Consider the following 19,851-nt stretch of genomic DNA (forward strand, 5'->3'; position numbering starts at 1 on the left):
TAAAAGATTTCAGTTTGTTGTTCAACTGAGTTGTACAGTTTATAGGTGGAAAAAGTTCTGAAAATATTTTTGTCTCATTTTTTTACATCACAGAAACCTGACATTTTAACAGGGGTCTGTAGACTTTTTATATCCACTGTATTTCTATAGGATCTCTAGGGGTTTTTAGTATGTTTATGGGACTAAACGGCCAAAGGTATTGGGTGAATTTTGGGATAACAAAAGACTTAGAACCTATACAGTAGGGCAAAAAAGTATTTAGTCAGCCACCAATTGTGCAAGTTCTCCCACTTAAAAAGATGAGAGAGGCCTGTAATTGGCATCATAGGTAGACCTCAACTATGAGAGACAAAATGAGAAAAAAAATCCAGACAATCACATTGGCTGATTTGGAAAGAATTTATTTGCAAATTATGGTGGAAAATAAGTATTTGGTCACCTATAAACAAGCAAGATTTCTGGCTCTCACAGACCTGTGCCAATGTATACCTGTATCAATGGCACCTGTTTGAACTTGTTATCAGTATAAAAGACACCTGTCCACAACCTCAAACATTCACACTCCAAACTTCACTATGGTGAAGACCAAAGAGCTGTCGAAGGATACCAGAAACAAAATTGTAGACCTGCACCAGGCTGGGAAGACTGAATCTGCAATAGGCAAGCAGCTTGGTGTGAACAAATTAACTGTGGGAGGAATAATTAAAAAATGGAAGACATACAAGACCACTGATAATCTCCCTCGATCTGGGGCTCCATGCAAGATCTCACCCCGTGGGGTCAAAATGATCACAAGAACGGTGAGCATAAATCCCAGGACCACACGGGGGGACCTAGTGAATGACCTGCAGAGAGCTGGGACCAACGTAACAAAGGCTACCATCAGTAACACACTACGCCGCCGGGGACTCAGATCATGCAGTGCCAGACGTGTCCCCCTGCTTAAGCCAGTACATGTCCGGGCCCATCTGAAGTTTGCTAGAGAGCATTTGGATGATCCAGAAAAGGATTGGGAGAATGTCATATGGTCAGATGAAACCAAAATAGAACTGTTTGGTAGAAACACAACTCGTCGTGTTTGGAGGAGAGAGAATGCTGAGTTGCATCCAAAGAACACCATACCTACTGTGAAGCATGGGGGTGGCAACATCATGCTTTGGGGCTGTTTCTCCACAAAGAGACCAGGACGACTGATCCATGTACAGGACAGAATGAATGGGGCCATGTATCGTGAGATTTTGAGTGCAAACCTCCTTCCATCAGCAAGGGCATTGAAGATGAAACGTGGCTGGGTCTTCCAACATGACAATGATCCCAAACATAGCGCCCGGGCAACGAAAGAGTGGCTTCGTAAGAAGCATTTCAAGGTCCTGGAGTGGCCTAGCCAGTCTCCAGATCTCAACCCCATAGAAAACCTTTGGAGGGAGTTGAAAGTCCGTGTTGCCCAGCGACAGCCCCAAAACATCACTGCTCTAGAGGAGATCTGCATGGAGGAATGGGCCAACATACCAGCAACAGTGTGTGCCAACCTTGTGAAGACTTACAGGAAACGTTTGACCTCTGTCATTGCCAACAAAAGGATATATAACAAAGTATTGACATGAACTTTTCATATTGACCAAATACTTATTTTCCACCATAATTTGCAAATAAATTCTTTCCAAATCAGCCAATGTGATTGTCTGGATTTTTTTTCTCATTTTGTCTCTCATAGTTGAGGTCTACCTATGATGCCAATTACAGGCCTCTCATCTTTTTAAGTGGGAGAACTTGCACAATTGGTGGCTGACTAAATACTTTTTTGCCCCAATGTATATTGATTCATGATTTATAGTAAAGTGTGGATTTCTAGTTCCTCATCGAGGCCCCCTCGGGTGAGGGTCCTCAATGTATATATCCAGAAGTTCTCCCGTTAGCATAAATGTTCCGCCATGGGGACAGCCCTGGAAATGGATTCTATGACCTAAACTAACAGATCTACGATAGATCTCTGATGCATTTCGAGAAAGTGTCTGGGAACGCTATGCTGGTCATTACCATCCTCAATGAGGCGTCTGTGCTCACCAAAGCGCTTTCTTAAGGTTCTAATGGTTTTACCTACATAAAACTGACCACAAGGGCACATAAGACAGTACACTACATATTCAGATGAGCAGTTTTGGAATTCTTTGATGGTGTACATCTTTCCTTTGACTACAAAGTCTTTTTGCCCATGTGTCACGAAAGGCCACGTAAGGCACAATTTTTTCTTGCATCTATACATGCCTTTTGGACTAAGAAATGTAGTGAGAGGGCCCAAAGTTGTCTGATGAGTTTTAAGTTTGCTTAGGGCGATTTTGCTCTTGATGTTACAAGCCTCTGGTAGGAAATTCTGGGTCTTCTAGCAAAATGGAGCAATGTTTTTTGAAAACTTTTTCCATTTGCCTATGCTGTACATGGTATTCAGTGGTAAATCTGATGGGTTGTGTTTTACCGGTAGCAATCTCGGGTTTATCCTGTTTAGAACGATATTGTGCAAATGCATCATGGACAAGCAAAGTGGGATAGCCCTCTTCCTGAAATTTGTCAGTAAGGTGGGCTCTAGGTAATTGGTAATCCTCTTCACGAGTACAGTTGTTCCGCAGTCTGCAAAACTGACTTTTGGGGATGTTATTGATCCATCTAGGGTGGTGGCACTACTGTAGTGAAGGAAGGCATTGCCCCCCGTGGGTTTGGTGTAATTACTGGTGTAAATTTTGGTGACCTCATGATGTAGTTCCAAATAAAGAAAAGTCAACACATGATAATCATGGACATGAGTGAAGGAGAGTCCCAAATTATTATCATTGCAATGTTGGGACAAAAAGATCCACGGTGTGATCCAAACCATCCCAAATGAGGACTATGTCATCAATATATCTGACATAAAAAATTATGTTACGTGCAAAGGGATTATTCTTCCATATATGGAGAGCCTCCCAATATCTCATGGTCAAATCAGCATAGCTCGGGGCAAAGTTAGCCCCCATAGCTGTGCCATTTATTTGGAGGTAGAAGGTACCATCAAATAAGAAATAACTGTGTCGGAGACAGAAGGCAGTAGCCTCCAATATAAAATTGGCCTGTTTATTATTGATGAGGGGATCTTCCATTAAATGATATTGTATGGCCTGTAGGCCCACCTCATGAGGTATTGAGGTATACAGGGAATTCACATCCAAGGAGAGCCATTAGTATATGGTCTCCCAAGTATACGATGTTAGCATTTCTCTTAGATGTATGCCATCCCGGATGTATGAGGGAAGGCCATGGGCCAATGGCTGCAAAAAATGATCTATGTAGATGGAAAAACCACTGTATACACTATCCATGGCTGTGACAATAGGTCGTCCTTGAGGGTTCTGTGGATCTTTGTGTATTTTATGTAAATCATAAAAATAGGGCGTGAAAAAAATCTTTGATAAGAAATTAAGCTTCTGTTTTGGAAATTATGTTGTCCAGTACTGCTTTGGCAACTAAGGCCAGAGCCTCTAATCGGAACTGCGGTAACGGGTCAGTCCCCCACTCCCCCATTAAGGATTGGCACCTTTGGGGAGTGCGGTGGGGGAGCGGGTACCCAAATTTGACAGGTACCTGCTCCCACCTTGAAGTGCCTATAAAAGTCACATGATGTGTTGCGAAGGGAATCCTGTTCAGTTGCTTCTCCTTGCCGTCTGAAGCCCTCTTCCCCAGAGATGTCCCCACCATACCAAAATGGCTGGTGTGTGGTACAGTTGCTCAAAACCATTGCTGGTTGGCAGCCAGTGTTGAAACATATAGAAAATATTGTTGTCTCAATGCATACTTCTAGGGTGGATCACTCTCAAGGTTTTGGGGGAAGCGGTGGGGGGGGGGGGGGGGTCAGACCTCATTAGGAATCCATGTATTCTAGTCCTAGATTTCTGGACATCTTTTTGGGGAAAAATCTCCTGCTGAGGCACTCTTATGCATGTGTGTTGTGAGATACGTAGATGGAAGAGATGACTGGATATCTTTATCATCAAGTAAAACTTTATGTTTGTAAGAGCAAATCAAATAAAATAATAATAAATAAAACAAAGTTTAGAAAAATTAAAAAAAAAACATTTATATCCTAGTGCACCCTGGACTTTGAGGGTGCTCAAAAAGATATGCAAAAAAGGTAAATGCAGACCCAGTAGAGTACCTGCTTTTAAAGCGCAACTATACTCACCTTGGCTCCTACAATGCGGTGTACTAGAGCTCAAAGATGTGAGTGGCCGACTTCCAGGTATCAAGCACCAGCAGCTTTCATTGGCCGGGCCAATGTGACATCACTCCCACACATTTGGGAGTACAGTTGGCTTTGGAATTGCCGAATGTCTATAGTAAGCTGTGCGTGCACACCTCACTGTACAAGGGCGGACAGACAGGTAGGTAAGTTTCATGCAGAAGAGACAAAGCATGTCTCTTCTGCAATAAAAATCCTACCCATTTGCCAATTTTTATAATTTATTTTAAGTTCCACTTTATGCATGTTGCAGGTTTAGCTATGGAAAGATTAATTATAAATGAGAGCCATTCATTATAAGATTGCTGTTCTCTGTTGAACATGATCTTTCTTCTAATCTAACACTAAAATGATTAAAAAAAAATTCTCAATACTTTGTAAAGAAATTTCCATTTATGCTCTTAATAAGCATTGACAGAAGCAGAAAAAAATGTCCTTGTATCTTTGATCTTTATTTTTCTTCTTTCCATTAAAATATAACACTTTCTTTTCTTCTTAGAGAGCGACATTTCACCTTATGTAATATTTACATTGGCTGTTGAACTAAACGCTTACTTCACCACACTTGTTGTAACTGTACCCATTATCTACCAATCCTGCACATTGTTTCCGTGTTTGTCTTTCACACTACACTAAATAAATGACAGCATCAGTTACTGCAAAGTATATTACGTATTGTGGAGACACTATCTACAGAACACTGTGCAATATACCCTGCCCACAGGCAAACCTGTTAAATCGAGTGGTGGAAAGGAATAGTGATATTGCGCTAAACCAAGGTAGTGTTCTGTAAAAGGAAATAGCATCTTAAAGTATAACTAAAGGCAAAACTTTTTTTTTTTTAGTTTTGGATAGAGTGGAAATGGATTAGAATGCTTGTCTTTTTTTTATTGTTGTCTGTGCCCCCCCCCCCCCATTAAGGAGATTCAACCTCTTTATTCTTCCTGTTTACCATTATTATTGAAAGTGAAAGTAAAATAAAATCCCAAATTTTGGGTTGCCCCCAGAAAAGTAATAGAGGGGAAATCTTCCAATGGGAATACTAGTTCTGTTGACCTGGGGATCTCCAAGGAATCCCCTTAATTTGCAGGGATATCCTCTAACTTCCTGTTTGGCTATGGGACAGAAGTGTGAAGGGAAATCTCTGCAATGGAACACAGATTGCAAAAAAAGATGAAAGGTAACAGGGACACTCCCTTACTCACTCCAAAAAGGTTTTGCCTATAGTTCTACTTTAAAAGTATATGCATACAAGATGCACAAAATATTATGGAAATCAGGAGCCAAATGTGAAAGCAAACTTGTCACAAGCCTGAGTAACTAGAAAAATAGCATATGATAAAAAAAATTAATAGGCAGAAGTTTCCCTCAGAAAAAATTGCATATGAAAACTGTAATCACATCACATTCTGCGTCCTGTAAAAGTGATCAGGCGGCTGTGGAGCACTTCCACCTGAAAGCCAGTCACTGGCAGTAAAAGCTGATACCAGGATCATGGCTGTATCTGTAGGCATGATTCTAGTATAACCACTTCCACCAAGGACGAACAGGCACATCCTAATGGCTGGACGTGGTTAAATGATGTGCAATTCTCAACTTTCCAAGTAAAGTTCTACTTTAGCCACATTCATTCACACCTTCTGAGCCTCCCAATCAGTTAATGAAGTCGACCATCACTAACTATTATTATTATTACATCGAGTTTATATAGCGCCAAAGGGTTTGCTCAGCGCTGTACAATAGGGGGGGACAATACATGGCACAGTACAACAATAACAAACAACGTATGAGGGGTAAGAGGGCCCTACTCTTTCGAGCTTACAATCTAGGAGGGAGGGGGTAACGGTACAGTAGGAAGTGGCTGAGGGGAATGAGGGGTGGGAGGAAAGAGGGAGAATGGCCGTTAGGTGAGGGGGGGGTAGGCTTCCCTGAAGAGATGGGTTTTGAGGGAGCGCCTGAATGTGAGGAGGGAAGGCGACAGTCTGATGGATTGGGGCAGTGAGTTCCAGAGGATGGGGGAGGACCTGGAGAAGTCCTGCAGTCGTGCATGGGAGGAGGAGACCAGGGAGCAGGATAGAAGATGGTCCAGTGAGGAGCGAAGGGTACAGGTAGGGCGGTACTTGGGGATCAGGTTGGTGAGGTAGTTAGGGGCAGTGTTGTGAATGGCTTTGTAGGTCAGGGTTAGAAGTTTAAATTTAAACTAACAGGGATATCTGGAAGTTGGGCTGCCCTGGGGCAGGGCTAAGAATCAATGAACAGCCGAATCATTAAAAGGGGATCTAAATTCACAGCATATGCTTTTAAAACATTGGTATTGTAATCGCAATGCAAACAATAGTTAGTTTTGACAATCCAGTATAAGGTTACTTAAAAAAAATCTCCTTTTCTGTTGTGAGTGCTGCCTGTCTGTTGGCCATCTCTTCCCACAATTTCTTGGATTCCCTGCATGCCTTGCAGCTTCTCCTCTAATCATTCATGTGGTTTACTTTTGTTTCATAACAACAAATATCCCATGGTACTTTGTTGCCTGCAAACAGCGATATGGTGTGTTTCTGTGTTTAATAGGAGTAGGCTAGAGATAATTTAAATTCAATGTGAAAATGGAAATAGGATTTTAAATTTTGATCATAGATACACTTTAAAGGAGAAGTACAGCCAAAAGAACTTTGGCTGTACTTCTCCTATGGATCACAGGAGTGCAGTTCATTCTGCACTCATGTGACCCATTCTCAGCTGACAGCAGGCTGAAGCCCGCTGTTGGCTGACGTTACAGAGCCGGTCCAAGCTGGGGAAGGATCACAATCATATGGTCAAGATCCACCCCAATGTCTGGAGCAGCACCTGGCTCAGCCGCTGAGAGCCTGAGCCGGCCGCTCCCTCCTCTCCCTTCACAGACCAGAGCTGCAGTGAGCGCTGGATTGGCAGAGCAGACAGAGCCTGACCATCACCAGCTCTCTGCTCACAGTGGCGATGAGAACTCAGCGGTCATGTGATCACCGAGTTCTCACACTTAGAGTCGGTGGGGGACCGATGCTGCAACCACCTAGGTAAGTATGATTTTTTTTTTTTGTAAATGTTTCACATACTTCTTTTTTAAAGTTTTTAAAGTGCATAAGCCAAAAACGTTTACTTTTGTCTGTGTTGCTGTTAAAGAGTTCTCCTCACCTATTCTCTGGTCAAAAATAAAAAAAAATGTCAGCAGAACAGAAAGTGACAGGAAATCTTTCTAATGGAGCCCCAGTTAGCAGTAAAAACCTGACGGTTGTTCTAATTCTTTACCACTTTATGCAAAATTAAAAATAAACAAAAAACATTGAAACAAGCTGTTTTATATTTTTTTTTAAGAAATACACCACATTATGGTGAAACAGATTTAAACCCCAAAACCTTATTTTTGTACTTACAGGATAGTTAATTTCAGCACAGTCTGTTAGCCTAAACACTTGTTGGCCAGTGGGATGCCTTGGATCATCTTCAAACAATAGCAGAATCTGATCAGATCCACTGCCGACAAAATCGTCTACCAATGTTCTTCCAACGTGCTGCCATTTTGCAGTTATCTGTGAACCAAACATATGCAGTTTTTCTTTTCTGTCTGTGTATTTCAGTAACTGACACACAGGAAAAAAATACAAAAAAACAAAACTATCTGGGTACCTTGCAAGAATAAGTTAACATTCAAACAATAAACATTGTTGCCTATTTAGCAATTTAAAATACAGCTGCAAAATATTTTGCTATTTCAAACCTGTTCTTCGTGACAATAGAAATCTGATTACTGCAAAATAACACATCTTCTTTCTTCCAGTTTCTAGAGCTGAGTGCCATATCTTGGAAGAAGGCCTGTTTCACATTGCTGTGCTCTGGTGTGGTTTGGCCACAGCACAGGTATACCTGTGGTTTTCATGCTGTTACCCTTAGACTTTCTATTAGATCATGTATATTAGAAACATAAAGCAACACCACTCTTAGGGAGATGTGTGAACTGTGAATAATATACGTTAAAGCACAACTCTGAAAAGCCGATTCATTTTTAATTCACAGTGGTTTCCTGTTTGTAAGACCAGTGGCTGCTATGCCTCCCATTCCCCCAGCCATTGGTCTCTGTACATCCCTTCTGGAGCCCTTTATCCAGGAAGCAGGAATGTAATTCAGCCCCACTTGCAGTGGTAGGTGTACTAAGACTCTCAGACATATTCAAATATACAGACCTAGTGTACCCGCCCACATTCACTACAATTCCCTGTGGTTGATGGGAACTGTAGTTTCCTTTTACTAGAGAGAGAGAGGAGAGGATATGATGTAATCCCTGCTGTTACACCTCCTTTGTGGCAGAGCAGTTGCTGTTATCTTTTGAATTACAGAGATTACATGAGGTCATGAAAATTCTGTTAGAATTTTCTCCTAAACTGTAAGGATTTTCAAAATTGTATTAATTGTTTAGTCTTTTCTGTAGGGGGGTGTACTAATGGTTGATTATTTTTTTGTCTATACTGGAGTTCTTCTTTAAGTATGCACAGCAGTCATGGCAGTGCAGTAAACAGATGGAGGCACTATACAATATTTCTGCACAATGGTTGGGACTTTTACTTGGCTGCACTAGGGTCATCAGTTTGAATCCCAACCACAGCATTACCCGCCTGGCGTATGCATGTTCTCCCTGTGCGGGTTTCCTCTGGGTACTCCGGTTTCCTCTCACACTCCAAAGCCATGTTAATAGGTTTTTGGCTCCTGTGACTTGACTGATGTGAATTTACAATATAGATGTAAAGCTCTGCGTAAATTGTCGGCGCTATATAAGCAACTGTAATAAATAAAATAAACAAATGTAATGCTGACTGACATTTTATGTATGCCCAAAGTGTATGTGCACTACTACTTATATGTCTTCGCTATTATGGTGCAGCAGTTCACAGAAGCAGAAGAATTACAGTTCATTCATAGCTTTGTGTTACAGAAGGATATGCATAAGAAATAGGTGGTCCACCATTACAGATTCCTTTCTGATAATCCTGGTTGCTTCTCTGGCAAACTGATTTAATAGCTTCAATACCTTTACCTGGAAACAGCATGTAGATAAGAAGTTCTGACTTCACTCTGGTCAGTAAGTAATGAAGCCATAAACAGCTAGGCAATTGCCTAAAAATTTATCTCAGTAAAGCACGAGTCATAAGAGCTAACACTTTGCTACATCTGCATTAGTATTGTGGAGCAAATTGAAAGAATGTGGAATTTATTTATATTCAAGCTGATTTTGTTCCAATTTTAAGAAGTTTTGAACAGAGTAGGAAAACTGTATAAACTGTGTTAAAACTGAACTCCAGGAGTTTAGCCAGTGCTGGCATACCATGAGCTAGGTCCAACGAGGTGCATGCCACCGCATTTACTTAGCTCTTTACATCTGACAGTTTTGCAGAGCTCTGGGAGCACAACTATTGATACACTCCTGGAGCTATGCCAGTAGAGACGCTGTTCTTTCATACAGCAGCCGCTGTGCCCCCTCCCTCTACTGTTTATTCACAGAAGCCTTTGTATTTTGTGAATGAGTTCACATAAAGCAAAGCGCTCTTTGACAGGGCAGGAGGAGGTGAGGCAGCTGAAGTTGATGAGACAAGAAGGTCCAGTGTTGGTGCCCTGGATGTATAGTGATAGCTATGCTGCTGACACTCAGTAAAAAAAAAAAAAAATTTAAATTAAATAGATAAATCCACGAGATGGCATGCACCTTGTTGGACCTAACCCCTAGTACTCTAGCACACTGTACAAAATGGCTGCATTCCTGGAGTTCAGCTTTAAAGTGGTTGTAAAGGCTACACATTTTTTTACCTTAAAGCATATCCTGCATTAAGGTAAAATATGTCTTAACATTATATCGCTCCCCTCCACCCACCCCTCCTAAATATTACTAAAAATGCTTACCTAAGTCCTCATTCCATCCAGTGCTGTGCCCATATGTAGTGGCTCTCTCCTTTCTTCCCCTGCATTCATAGGACAGAGGCAGCAGCAGGAGTCATTGGATCCTGCTGCTATCAATTCCTGTGAAGAGGGAGTAAGATTTGGCAGCGTCGAGCCACACTGTGTGCCTCTTTAGACACACATAGACCGGCTCAGGAGCAAGCCCACAGGTGTGCCACCATAGCAAGCGGCTTCCTCAGGTGGCAAACAGTGAAGAAGAGGAGTCAAGAGCGCCAATGGGGGATCTCAGAAGAGGAGGTTCATGGCCACTCTGTGCATTGCACAAAGCAGGTAAGTATAAACCTGTTTGTTATTTTAATTTAAAGAAAAAGACTGTGCCATCACTTTGAATATTTATTGGTGTGCCAGTCCAGATTTCAAAGATTTCTTTACACTTTCTGTGGCACTTTCTTGCCACTTCTGCCTAGCAAGAATAAAACTGAAAGTGTTGAGGCATAACAATCAGAGTTGGGAAGGGTTATCAAGGTTTCATTATTCTTTGTGGGGATCCCTTTTTCAAAGCAGACTATACCAAGGTGTGCCTTATTTTCCTATGAATGTATGGTGGAGCCATCCACTAATTACCTACAGCACCCTGGATGGACTGCAGTCAAGCCTGTAAAGGTATGTGACATATACAACTTTTCTGTATCTGTAAAAGGGTATTACTCAGCCCTGCACTTTTTATATTGTTCTACACACCTTTGGTAAGGTCTCTGTCATAGAAAATAAAGTAAGAACAACTGTGATTTCAGTACATCTGTTATGAAGTTTAAAGAGGGATTTCTCAGCAAAGCTTATAGTTTCAGAGGTCAGTGAGTGCTTGTTTTATTCCAGAATAGCTTGGTAAAGTGATAATAATAACAACATGAGTTGATAATAGCAACAGGCAAGTAGACATTTCAGGATCTCTCAAGATCACCTTTTTAAGACAAAACTATGACAAGGAATGCTGGTGAAGGTCCTTATTTTCCTATAACTGTGCAATTCACTACAGCACCCTGCACTGACTGTGATCAAGCCTGTTAAGTATGTGAAACATACAACATTTCTGTACATGTAAAAAGGATATTACTCAGTACCTTTTACATTGTTCTACACAGTTTTGTCATAGAAAAAAAAAGAAGAGCAACTGTGACTTCAGTGGCTCTGGTAAGAAGCTTAAAGAGGGATTTCTCAGCTGTGCCAATAGCTACAGAGGTCAGTGACAGCTTGTTTTAAAGAGCTTTTACTGATTGTCCAGAATCTGTAGTCTGAGCACAGGTTCACCTAAAATATTAGCATTGTATCTATTGGATTTGTGGGTCAGGGCTGCATAGAAATGATATGAAAATAAACATTCTGGGGCTTTCATTATCTCTTATTTCCTTTAGGAAAATACATATTTAAATAAATTTGCTATTACATTTGACTTTAGACCAAACTTATGAATTGCCCAGGAAATATACAGATGAGTTTTAGAATGACGTTTTTCAATTGTCCTGAAGCAGTTCTTTAATTCTGCATTTTATTAGAAAGGAAAACAAATACAATTTGGAGATTATGGGGTTGGTTTACTAAAGGCAAATAGGCTGTTCACTTTGCAAGGAATTTTGACCGCAATTTCCAGAATGTGCTGAAATTTCACTTAGCAAAGAATGACCAAATCAAGTGCAAAGAAAATAAAACATACAACATTTTTGCTTGTACGATTGGATGAAGGGAGTAAGCAGAGTTTTTACCTAATTCACTAAGCTTTGGGGAACATTCCCTTGAAAAGTGAACAGTCTTCTTGCATTTAGTAGATCAACCCCTATGGAATACATTTATAAGAATATAAATAATTACCTGCAACTCATCCCTCCGTATCGCACAAACATCCCCAGTAGCAAATGACAAAATGCACAATGTATGTGCTTGGCTTGTATATGCAGCCTGTAACATTGACAGATTTTCAGTTGGAATCTGCACGACCCGCTTAGGAACTCCATTTTCAAACCAGATCAACTGCTTACGGCTGGCCCCTACAGAGGATGTCTCATACGTGCCATTCACACACTGCATAGTACAGACATCAAGGCAGCATAATACACTTGTATACGCATGTGGAACAAGGCAAGATCCTGACATGACTTTCTGCTTTTCAATGTTGTACAAAACAAACTCACATCCATGAAGAGTTCTGTCAGGGTGAGAAGTCCTTGGTAAGTTACCTCCTTCTCCTCTCACATTTGTTGCTCCCAAAATATAAGTGCCATCTTCAACAGTACCAGCCCAGTGTATTGCAGAAAAATTAACTGGAGCTGTTAAAATTTCTGTTGTCAAAGATGAAATATATAAAATTTTCTCATTTTGTCTCCAAAGAACAATTGGACCATCAATCAAGCGTAGGTCTTCTATAGATTCATTGTCTACTTTGAACTTCAAACATGGTTCCACCTCATTTGAACCGAGTACCTGCAGCAAAACCAGCCTTGATGAACCACTTTGCCTTCTTTTGCATGTCTTTAGCAAAACATAAGGGAATTGTATACCAGTTCTAACATCTGCGACACAGTGTGCGCATACAAACACCACAGAAGATTTATGGGATTGTATGCTGTACTGTCCAAAAGACGTTTCAATAAATTTTCCTGAGTCCACATGAAATCTTCTTCTTGAAAATTGTAAAACATTTTGTTGTTCATCATTGGAAGTACCTTTTAGTTGTGAAATCTGAAAGATGATGATTTCCCCATTGTAGGCCAACACTTGTTTAGGATGTTTAATTGTTTCCATTGATCAAATACTCAGTTTACATTTGGAGAAGTTAGGAATAATCTGAAAGAAAAAGACAATTAAAGCAGAGCTTCACTCATTTTTCAAAGTTAGGCCTATTATAATGCCCACTCATAGTGCTTGTATAATTGAATAATTATTTCTGAATCTGAAAGACCCCTGATGAAGTCACGTGCTATCCGTGACGCAACGCGTTGGTACGCCCTGACGACACTTCCGGTACGCGGTGACATCACTTCCGACGTACGCGCCATATTGGGACTCCGGGTACACCCACAGTACTAGGATACAGGAGGATTTACATAAGGCTTTACACTGTTTGTGGACATGTGAGTGGGCATTTTTATATATATTTTATCAATAAATATTGCGGTATCACGCTATGGGAAGTCTCTTCTTATGTCTCTGAGCATCATCTGGTGGTATATTACCACCATTATATAGCAGCTGGAGATGGCTTTCTGGATAACAGCGCCTGAGGTAGCATCCAGTGTGGACCTGTATCGGCTGACATCCGAGGAATATACCTTATAAGGTGCAAAGGCGTATTGGCCCTTGTGGTCAGTGCGGGGAGGTGAGGAGGCACTCAAACCATTTTGGGATTGTGGCACCAGTGACACTCTCACGCCTTTTAAAAGGATCACAGTCTTTGTGTGAAGTGGACTGCAATATATTCACCTTTGTCACTTATTGAAGTATATTATCCCTTTGCATGGTGTTGTGTGCAACCATCACAAGCATATAGTCACGTTTCCCCATTAGGGGATATGCAATAGTTTTTTTTATATGCATGATTATTTATAAGCATCTTTAACCCTTTTTACCTGTTTATATATGTATATGTATGTTTAGTGGCATTTGCTTTAGCGCTACACCAATTTTTCTTATTTCTATATATGCACTTTTTGGTTAAAAGGAGGGTGTTGGCAGCTTAGTGTGTGTGTTTTTTCATCTGAAGCGCAGGGGGTTTTAATATATAGTGCAACATGCTAGTGCACTTGTGTCAAATACAAGGTCCGTAGGTCGCATTCAGCCAACTAGGCTATTTCATGTGGCCCTCGCACTGCTCCTGCAGCTGTGGCATCGCCCTCATCTCCACTGCCACCTTGACTCGGCAGTCGATGGCAGAGAGGAGGACAGAACTTCTACAGATCCCGCATCTCTCTGTGCAGCTGTAGCAGCCCCTCATCTCCACCTCCCCTGGTGTCAGCATTCAGCAAACTCCGGCAGCTGACTCCAGCCGCCCTCTGGTCCTCCTCCAGACCCTGCACTTTCTATGTCCCGACTCCGCCCCCAGCTTATTCCCAGCAGTAGCGCAAGGTAAGGGGGGTGCACTATGATACAAGGGGAGTGGGGGGGTCAGGTGGTCTTTAGACATCAAGTCTTACAGATACAACTGGCCCTTTAAGGGCAACCTTATTGCTGATGTGGCCTGCAACGAAATTGAGAAATTGAATTTGACACCCCTGCTCTAGTGTACTTTTTGTTTTTCTTCCTAAAGCGGAGTTCCAGTCACACTGTAAAAAAAAAAATGTCAGCAGCTACAACAACTGTAGCAGCTGACTTTTAAAAAACAGCCACTTACCTGTCCCACGATCCTGCGGTGTCCTCCCTGCAGCCCGTTTCACCGGCCGTACTGTGTTCCAGGCGCCGGCATCTTCAGTGTGGGCACCCGGCAGTGACAGCTTGTGGCTTCACAGCCGGGTGCCCACTGTGCAGGCGCTTCCTGAATGGCCCCATAGTCTTCTGGGACCTGTCACATGTCCCAGAAGACTACGGGGAGGTAGGGTAGGAGGACAACTTCCGCTTCCAATGGCCTAGGCGATCGCAGTGGAAGTGTGAGCGAGTACCTGTCAATTTCAGCATGACTTGTCATGTGATTTGAAATTGTCAAAATCGCACAAGTCACACCAGTGTGAACCATGGCTTAAAGTGAATTTGCTAATGGAAAGTTAAATAAGGGTCCGGGCATGAGGTATTTAAGGAATGTAAAAATATAATAGCTAATTTGGAGTAGTCTCTACTTTTTTGGATCAGTTCTCTCAACAGTAATGCACAGAAAGCTAAATATGGAAAAATACAGAACCATTGGGGCTGATTTACATAAAGTATAATTAAAGACAAAACTTAGTTTTACAGAATTGAATGGAGTGGATATGGGTTAGACCCCCTGCCAGGTTTTTATTGCTGTCTGTGTCCCCGTTAGGGAGATTCATCCTCTGTATTTGTTCCGTTTACTGTTATTGAAAGTGAAAGCAAATCTCAAGTTGTGGGTTGTCCCCAGAAAATGGAAGGGAAATCTTCCAATGGGGACACTAATTTTGGTGACCTGGGAGTCCTTAAGGGATTATTTTAAATTGCAGTGATTTCCTCTCACTTCCTATTTCAGCTATGGGGCAGGAATTGAAGGGAAATCTCCCCAATCACAATGTTGTCTTTTTTATTGGTGGAAGAAGGGGATTTATACACTTCCCGGCCACTTTATTAGGTACACCTGTTCAATTGCTTGGTAACACAAATTGCTAATCAGCCAATCACATGGCAGAAACTGAATGCATTTAAGCATGTAGATGTGGTGAATACAACTTGCTGAAGTTCAAACCGAGCATCAGAATGGGGAAGAAAGGGGATTTAAGTGATTTTGAATGTGGCATGGTTGTTGGTGCCAGATGGGCTGGCCTGAGTATTTAAAAAACTGCTGATCTACTGGGATTTTTACGCATAACCATCTCTAGGGAAATCAAGATACCTCAGCCCAGGCAATGTTTTTCCAATCTCCTATTGTCCAATTCTGGTGAGCCTGTGTGAATTGTAGCCTCCGTTTCCAGTTCTTAGCTGACAGCTAGTGGCACCCGGTGTGGTCTTCTGCTCCTGTAACCCATATGCTTCAAGGTTCAACGTGTTGTGCATTCAGAGATGGTATTCTGCATGCCTTGGTTGTAATGAGTGGCTATTTGAGTTACTGTTGCCTTTCTAGCATCTCAAACCAGTCTGCCCATTCTCCTCTGACATCAAGGCATTTTTGTCCACACAACTGCCACTCACTGGGTATTTTCTCTTTTTCGGACTATTCTCTGTAAACCCTAGAGATGGTTGTGTGTGAAAATCCCAATAGGTCAGCAGTTTTTGAAATGCTCAGACCAGCTTGTGTGGCACCAACAACCATCCCACGTTCAATGTCACTTAATCCCTTTTCTTTCCCATTCTGATGTTGGTTTTGAACATCAGCAAGTCGTCTTCACCAAGTCTGCATGCCTAAATGCACTGAGTTGCTGCCATGTGATTGGCTGATTAGCAATTTCTGTTAGCAAGCAATTGAACAGGTGTACCTAATAAAGTCACTTAATCCCCTTTCTTCTCCATTCTGATGTTCGGTTTGAATTTAAGCAAGTTGTCTTCACCAGGTCTAGATGCCTAAATGCATTGAGTTGCTTAGCAATTTGTGTTAGCAAGCAATTTAACAAGTGTACCTAATCAAGTGGCTGGTGAGTGTATAAATCCTTCCACCAATAAAAAAAGAAGCAACATTATCTTTATACAGTCTATATGTGTGTGATTGTTTTATACTATTTTTATTCAATCTTTGATGTGTTTAAAGATTTTTGTTTTTACATAATTTATCTTCGTTGTTTTCGATACACCACGTGTCCTGTGAAAGTAGTTTCCCATTGACTGGTATTCCAGTCACCTTTTCTTTTTTGTATTAATATATCTGCTGCAGGGACCGCACTGACTTAGTCTCGGTTCACACTACTGCTACCTGAAAGTTGGGCAATTTGCAGTGGGACTTTGCCAGGTGACTCGAGTACTACTTTGAAGAAACTTTCAGGGAATGCCTGGGTAATCTTCCTGTAATGTCAGATCCAAATCACATCAATATAGATGAGGATCTGACTTGGACGCGGCTTCTATTAAAGTCTATGGGCACAAATCGGATAGAAGTCGCCTGGAAGTAGTACAAGAACCTTTTCTGAAGTCAGAGCGACTTCAGCAGTGCTAATTACCCGCTTTCCTGCGGCTCTATAGCAGACATACTGCTGCAGGGGTGTGCAAAATCACCTGTATATACATGATTTTGGATTTCAGGGCAGGGGGCGCGCACATGCCGTACCAGCGCCGCCATTCGCAGCCGTCAATCACTGGGTCCCGCCCGGTAATTACCTGCTGGCACTGGGTGATTACCAAGCATCTCTGACGGGTAGGACGACTGTTTTTGTTTTGTTTTTTTTTAACCAAACAGTCCTCCTCCCTGTCAGCTCGGGCACACTGCTTTGGATGGCTGTGCTGTGCACAGCCACCCAAAGCAGTGTGGTTATAGTGAAGGACACTGACACGGCTCCCTAGTAAAACACTCCCTGTACGCAGTTAACCCTTTGATCGCCCCTCATGTTAAACCCTTCCTGCCCAGTGCCATTAGTACAGTGTCAGTGCTGCTTTTTTTTTTTTTTTTTTTTTTTTAGCACTGATCACTGTATTGGTGTCACTGGGGATGTGATTGACACCAAGTCAGTTTCCCTGTCAAAATGTCACCGCAGTCCCGCTATAAGTCGCTGATCACCGCCACTACTAGCAAAAAAAATAATTCCAGTATCTATACCGCCATTTGTAAATGCTATAACGTTCACGTAAACCAGTTAATTTACACATATTGGGATTTTTTTTAGCAAGATATGTAGCAGAATACATTTTGGCCTAAATTTATGACAAAATTTGTTTTTTTTTACTGGACATGTTTATTAGCAAAAAGTCAAAAATATAGTTTTTTTCTCAAAATTTTCGGTCTTTTTTTTTATAGCGCAAAAAAAAAATGCAGAGGCGATCAAATACCACCGAAAGAAAGCTCAATTTGTGGGGGAAAAAAGGCCGTAAATTTCATTTGTGTGCAGCGTTGCATGACCGCACAGTTGTCAGTTAAAGTAACGCAGCACCAGAACGCAAAAAATGGCCTGGTCAGGAAGAGGGGTAAATCCTCTGGAGGGCAAGTGAATAAGACGGCCGTCATTGACTAACATGGGATTTCACAGGTCATGTGACTAGGGGGGGGGGGTCTCAAGTCGGATCCCAAGTCATGGCAGTGTGAACCATGCCTTAGTGAGTGGGAGTATTTCTACATTTTAAACTATTTTACCTCTTTATTAGCACTAAAAACTGACAGGGGTTCTATCCTCCTCCACTGTATCCACCCCGCTGGATAACACGTCATGAGGTAAAGTACCGAGTGGTTTCATGAAATACCTCATACTTTTAGTTGCTTTTTTTGTGAATTGCAAAAAAAAATGTCTGAAAAGAAACGTTGAGGTATTTTAGGTCAGATTTTAGATGAAAATAACTTTGTGACCTGATCCCAGGGAGAGTCATATCCCCTGTCGGGCAATTGGGGAGATTTATCTTCACTTCCTGTTCCATAGCAAAAACAGGAAGTGAGGAAATCCCTCCAAAGTGAGGGGATCCCTGGTTGTCGCCAGAACTGGTGTCCCCACTAAGATTCCCTTACTGTTGGCAATCCACAATGTGGGCCGTTCACAGCGATAATAGAAGGTGAATGTTGTAAACAGGGGTCACACATGACAATAAAACCGACAGAGGCTCTAATACCTCTCCACTCTATCCAGTACTGACACAAAAGTTCAGCCTTCAGTCACAGTGCTGCAGGCAGAGCAGAGGCCACCCAACACTAGAATTCTAACCCGCGGAGAAGACGTGACACAGCCGCCTTCACTGGCAGCCCGTCCACGTGTGTCCTCGCAGCCGCCCTCACTTCACTGAGCGAACTTTCCGCCATGGACGCCGCGCAGCACTCTGGGTAACCCATACCGAGCTCCTCTCACCTCAGACACCCCCCGCACCGCTGTCCAGTCCTCCGCCGGTGACGTCACGCCGGAGGTGAGTGAGCGGAGACTGGGAGGAGCCGTTGCGGGGTGGGTGGGGACGTGAGGTCGGCCGTGACGTCAGGACGGCCGGAAGGGATGTGAGAAGAGCGGCAGGAGTAGAGTTGGAGAAGAGGATGGCGGAGGTGAGTGCGGGGCGGTGAGAGGACAGAGGGGGCAGAGAGGAGGGAGGACTGTCATTGTATGCTGTCTGTACTCAGGAGTCATGTGACCTGAGCTGATCACCTAGGTGACATCTCCATCCTCTGTTGGTGGTGTGCTGTGTACATTCACATGTATGATTGCTGTCCCTACTCTTCAGTCTGTATGACAGGTCCTCGTTGTGCCTCTTGGGGGGTCTCTGCTGTACATGTCTGGTGTTTTGGGTGGTGGGGCTGACCATGTGTAAATCATTCTCCACCATCCTAGACAACCTCTGTGTGCAGTTGTCCTGCAGTCACACCTGCGCATTACAGGAACGTGAACTGAGGCGCAACAGACAGTGCGAGTGGTGCCATTGATTGACCCCCAGACACAACTAGCAAACGTGCGAAACTCCGTGCTGGGGACGGTCCTGGAGCTTGTTTTGGTGTGTGTAGGGCAGCCCACTCAGATGAATAATCTTCCCTATGCTGTCGCAAGGAAAACGCACAACATGCCCAACGGGGCTGTGTGACTGTAGGCTGCGTTCAAACCTGCGTGTTCCAGGAACGCACACAGAAACACGCACTTTGAGACCATGTGAAAAACAAAAGTTACGCTTGCCGTGTCATTAAAGTGTTTCTAAACCCACAACAGTAAAATCAGTCTGTATATGTAGTACAGCATGCTTGTTATACTCACTGTGGAACCGCAGGGGTTAATCCTCTGCATTGTGTAAAAAGGCTGTTTTCCTGCCTTCTCTGATCCTCCCCTTCTACTGTCCTCAATCCATCAGCTTATACCACAGAGCCTTGGGGGCATGCTCAGTTTGGTGTGTATTGCTAGATATATATATATATTTTT

The 19,851-nt window shown here is 42.5% G+C and overlaps 2 protein-coding genes across 2 annotated transcripts in view; one reads left to right on the forward strand and one right to left on the reverse strand.

The window, feature by feature from the left end:
* FANCB (FA complementation group B) overlaps positions 1 to 18,869 on the reverse strand; it is a 60,142-nt gene extending 41,273 nt beyond the window's left edge. Inside the window, exons 1-3 of the mRNA XM_089682975.1 lie at positions 18,808 to 18,869; positions 12,050 to 13,021; positions 7,672 to 7,827 (exon numbers count right to left, since the gene is read on the reverse strand). Coding sequence (XP_089539101.1) covers positions 7,672 to 7,827; positions 12,050 to 12,979 — 1,086 coding nt within the window. The 5' untranslated portion in view covers positions 12,980 to 13,021; positions 18,808 to 18,869. The remainder of the gene's footprint in view (positions 1 to 7,671; positions 7,828 to 12,049; positions 13,022 to 18,807) is intronic.
* The window catches only part of MOSPD2 (motile sperm domain containing 2), a 150,384-nt gene continuing 149,356 nt past the window's right edge, over positions 18,824 to 19,851 (forward strand). Inside the window, exon 1 of the mRNA XM_089682976.1 lies at positions 18,824 to 18,992. Within this exon, the coding sequence (XP_089539102.1) occupies positions 18,984 to 18,992 (9 nt within the window). The 5' untranslated portion in view covers positions 18,824 to 18,983. The remainder of the gene's footprint in view (positions 18,993 to 19,851) is intronic.

The sequence above is a fragment of the Staurois parvus genome, unplaced genomic scaffold (assembly GCF_062004578.1).
Source record: "Staurois parvus isolate SC_StPar_1 unplaced genomic scaffold, SC_StPar_1.0 ptg000299l, whole genome shotgun sequence".
NCBI lineage: Eukaryota > Metazoa > Chordata > Amphibia > Anura > Ranidae > Staurois > Staurois parvus.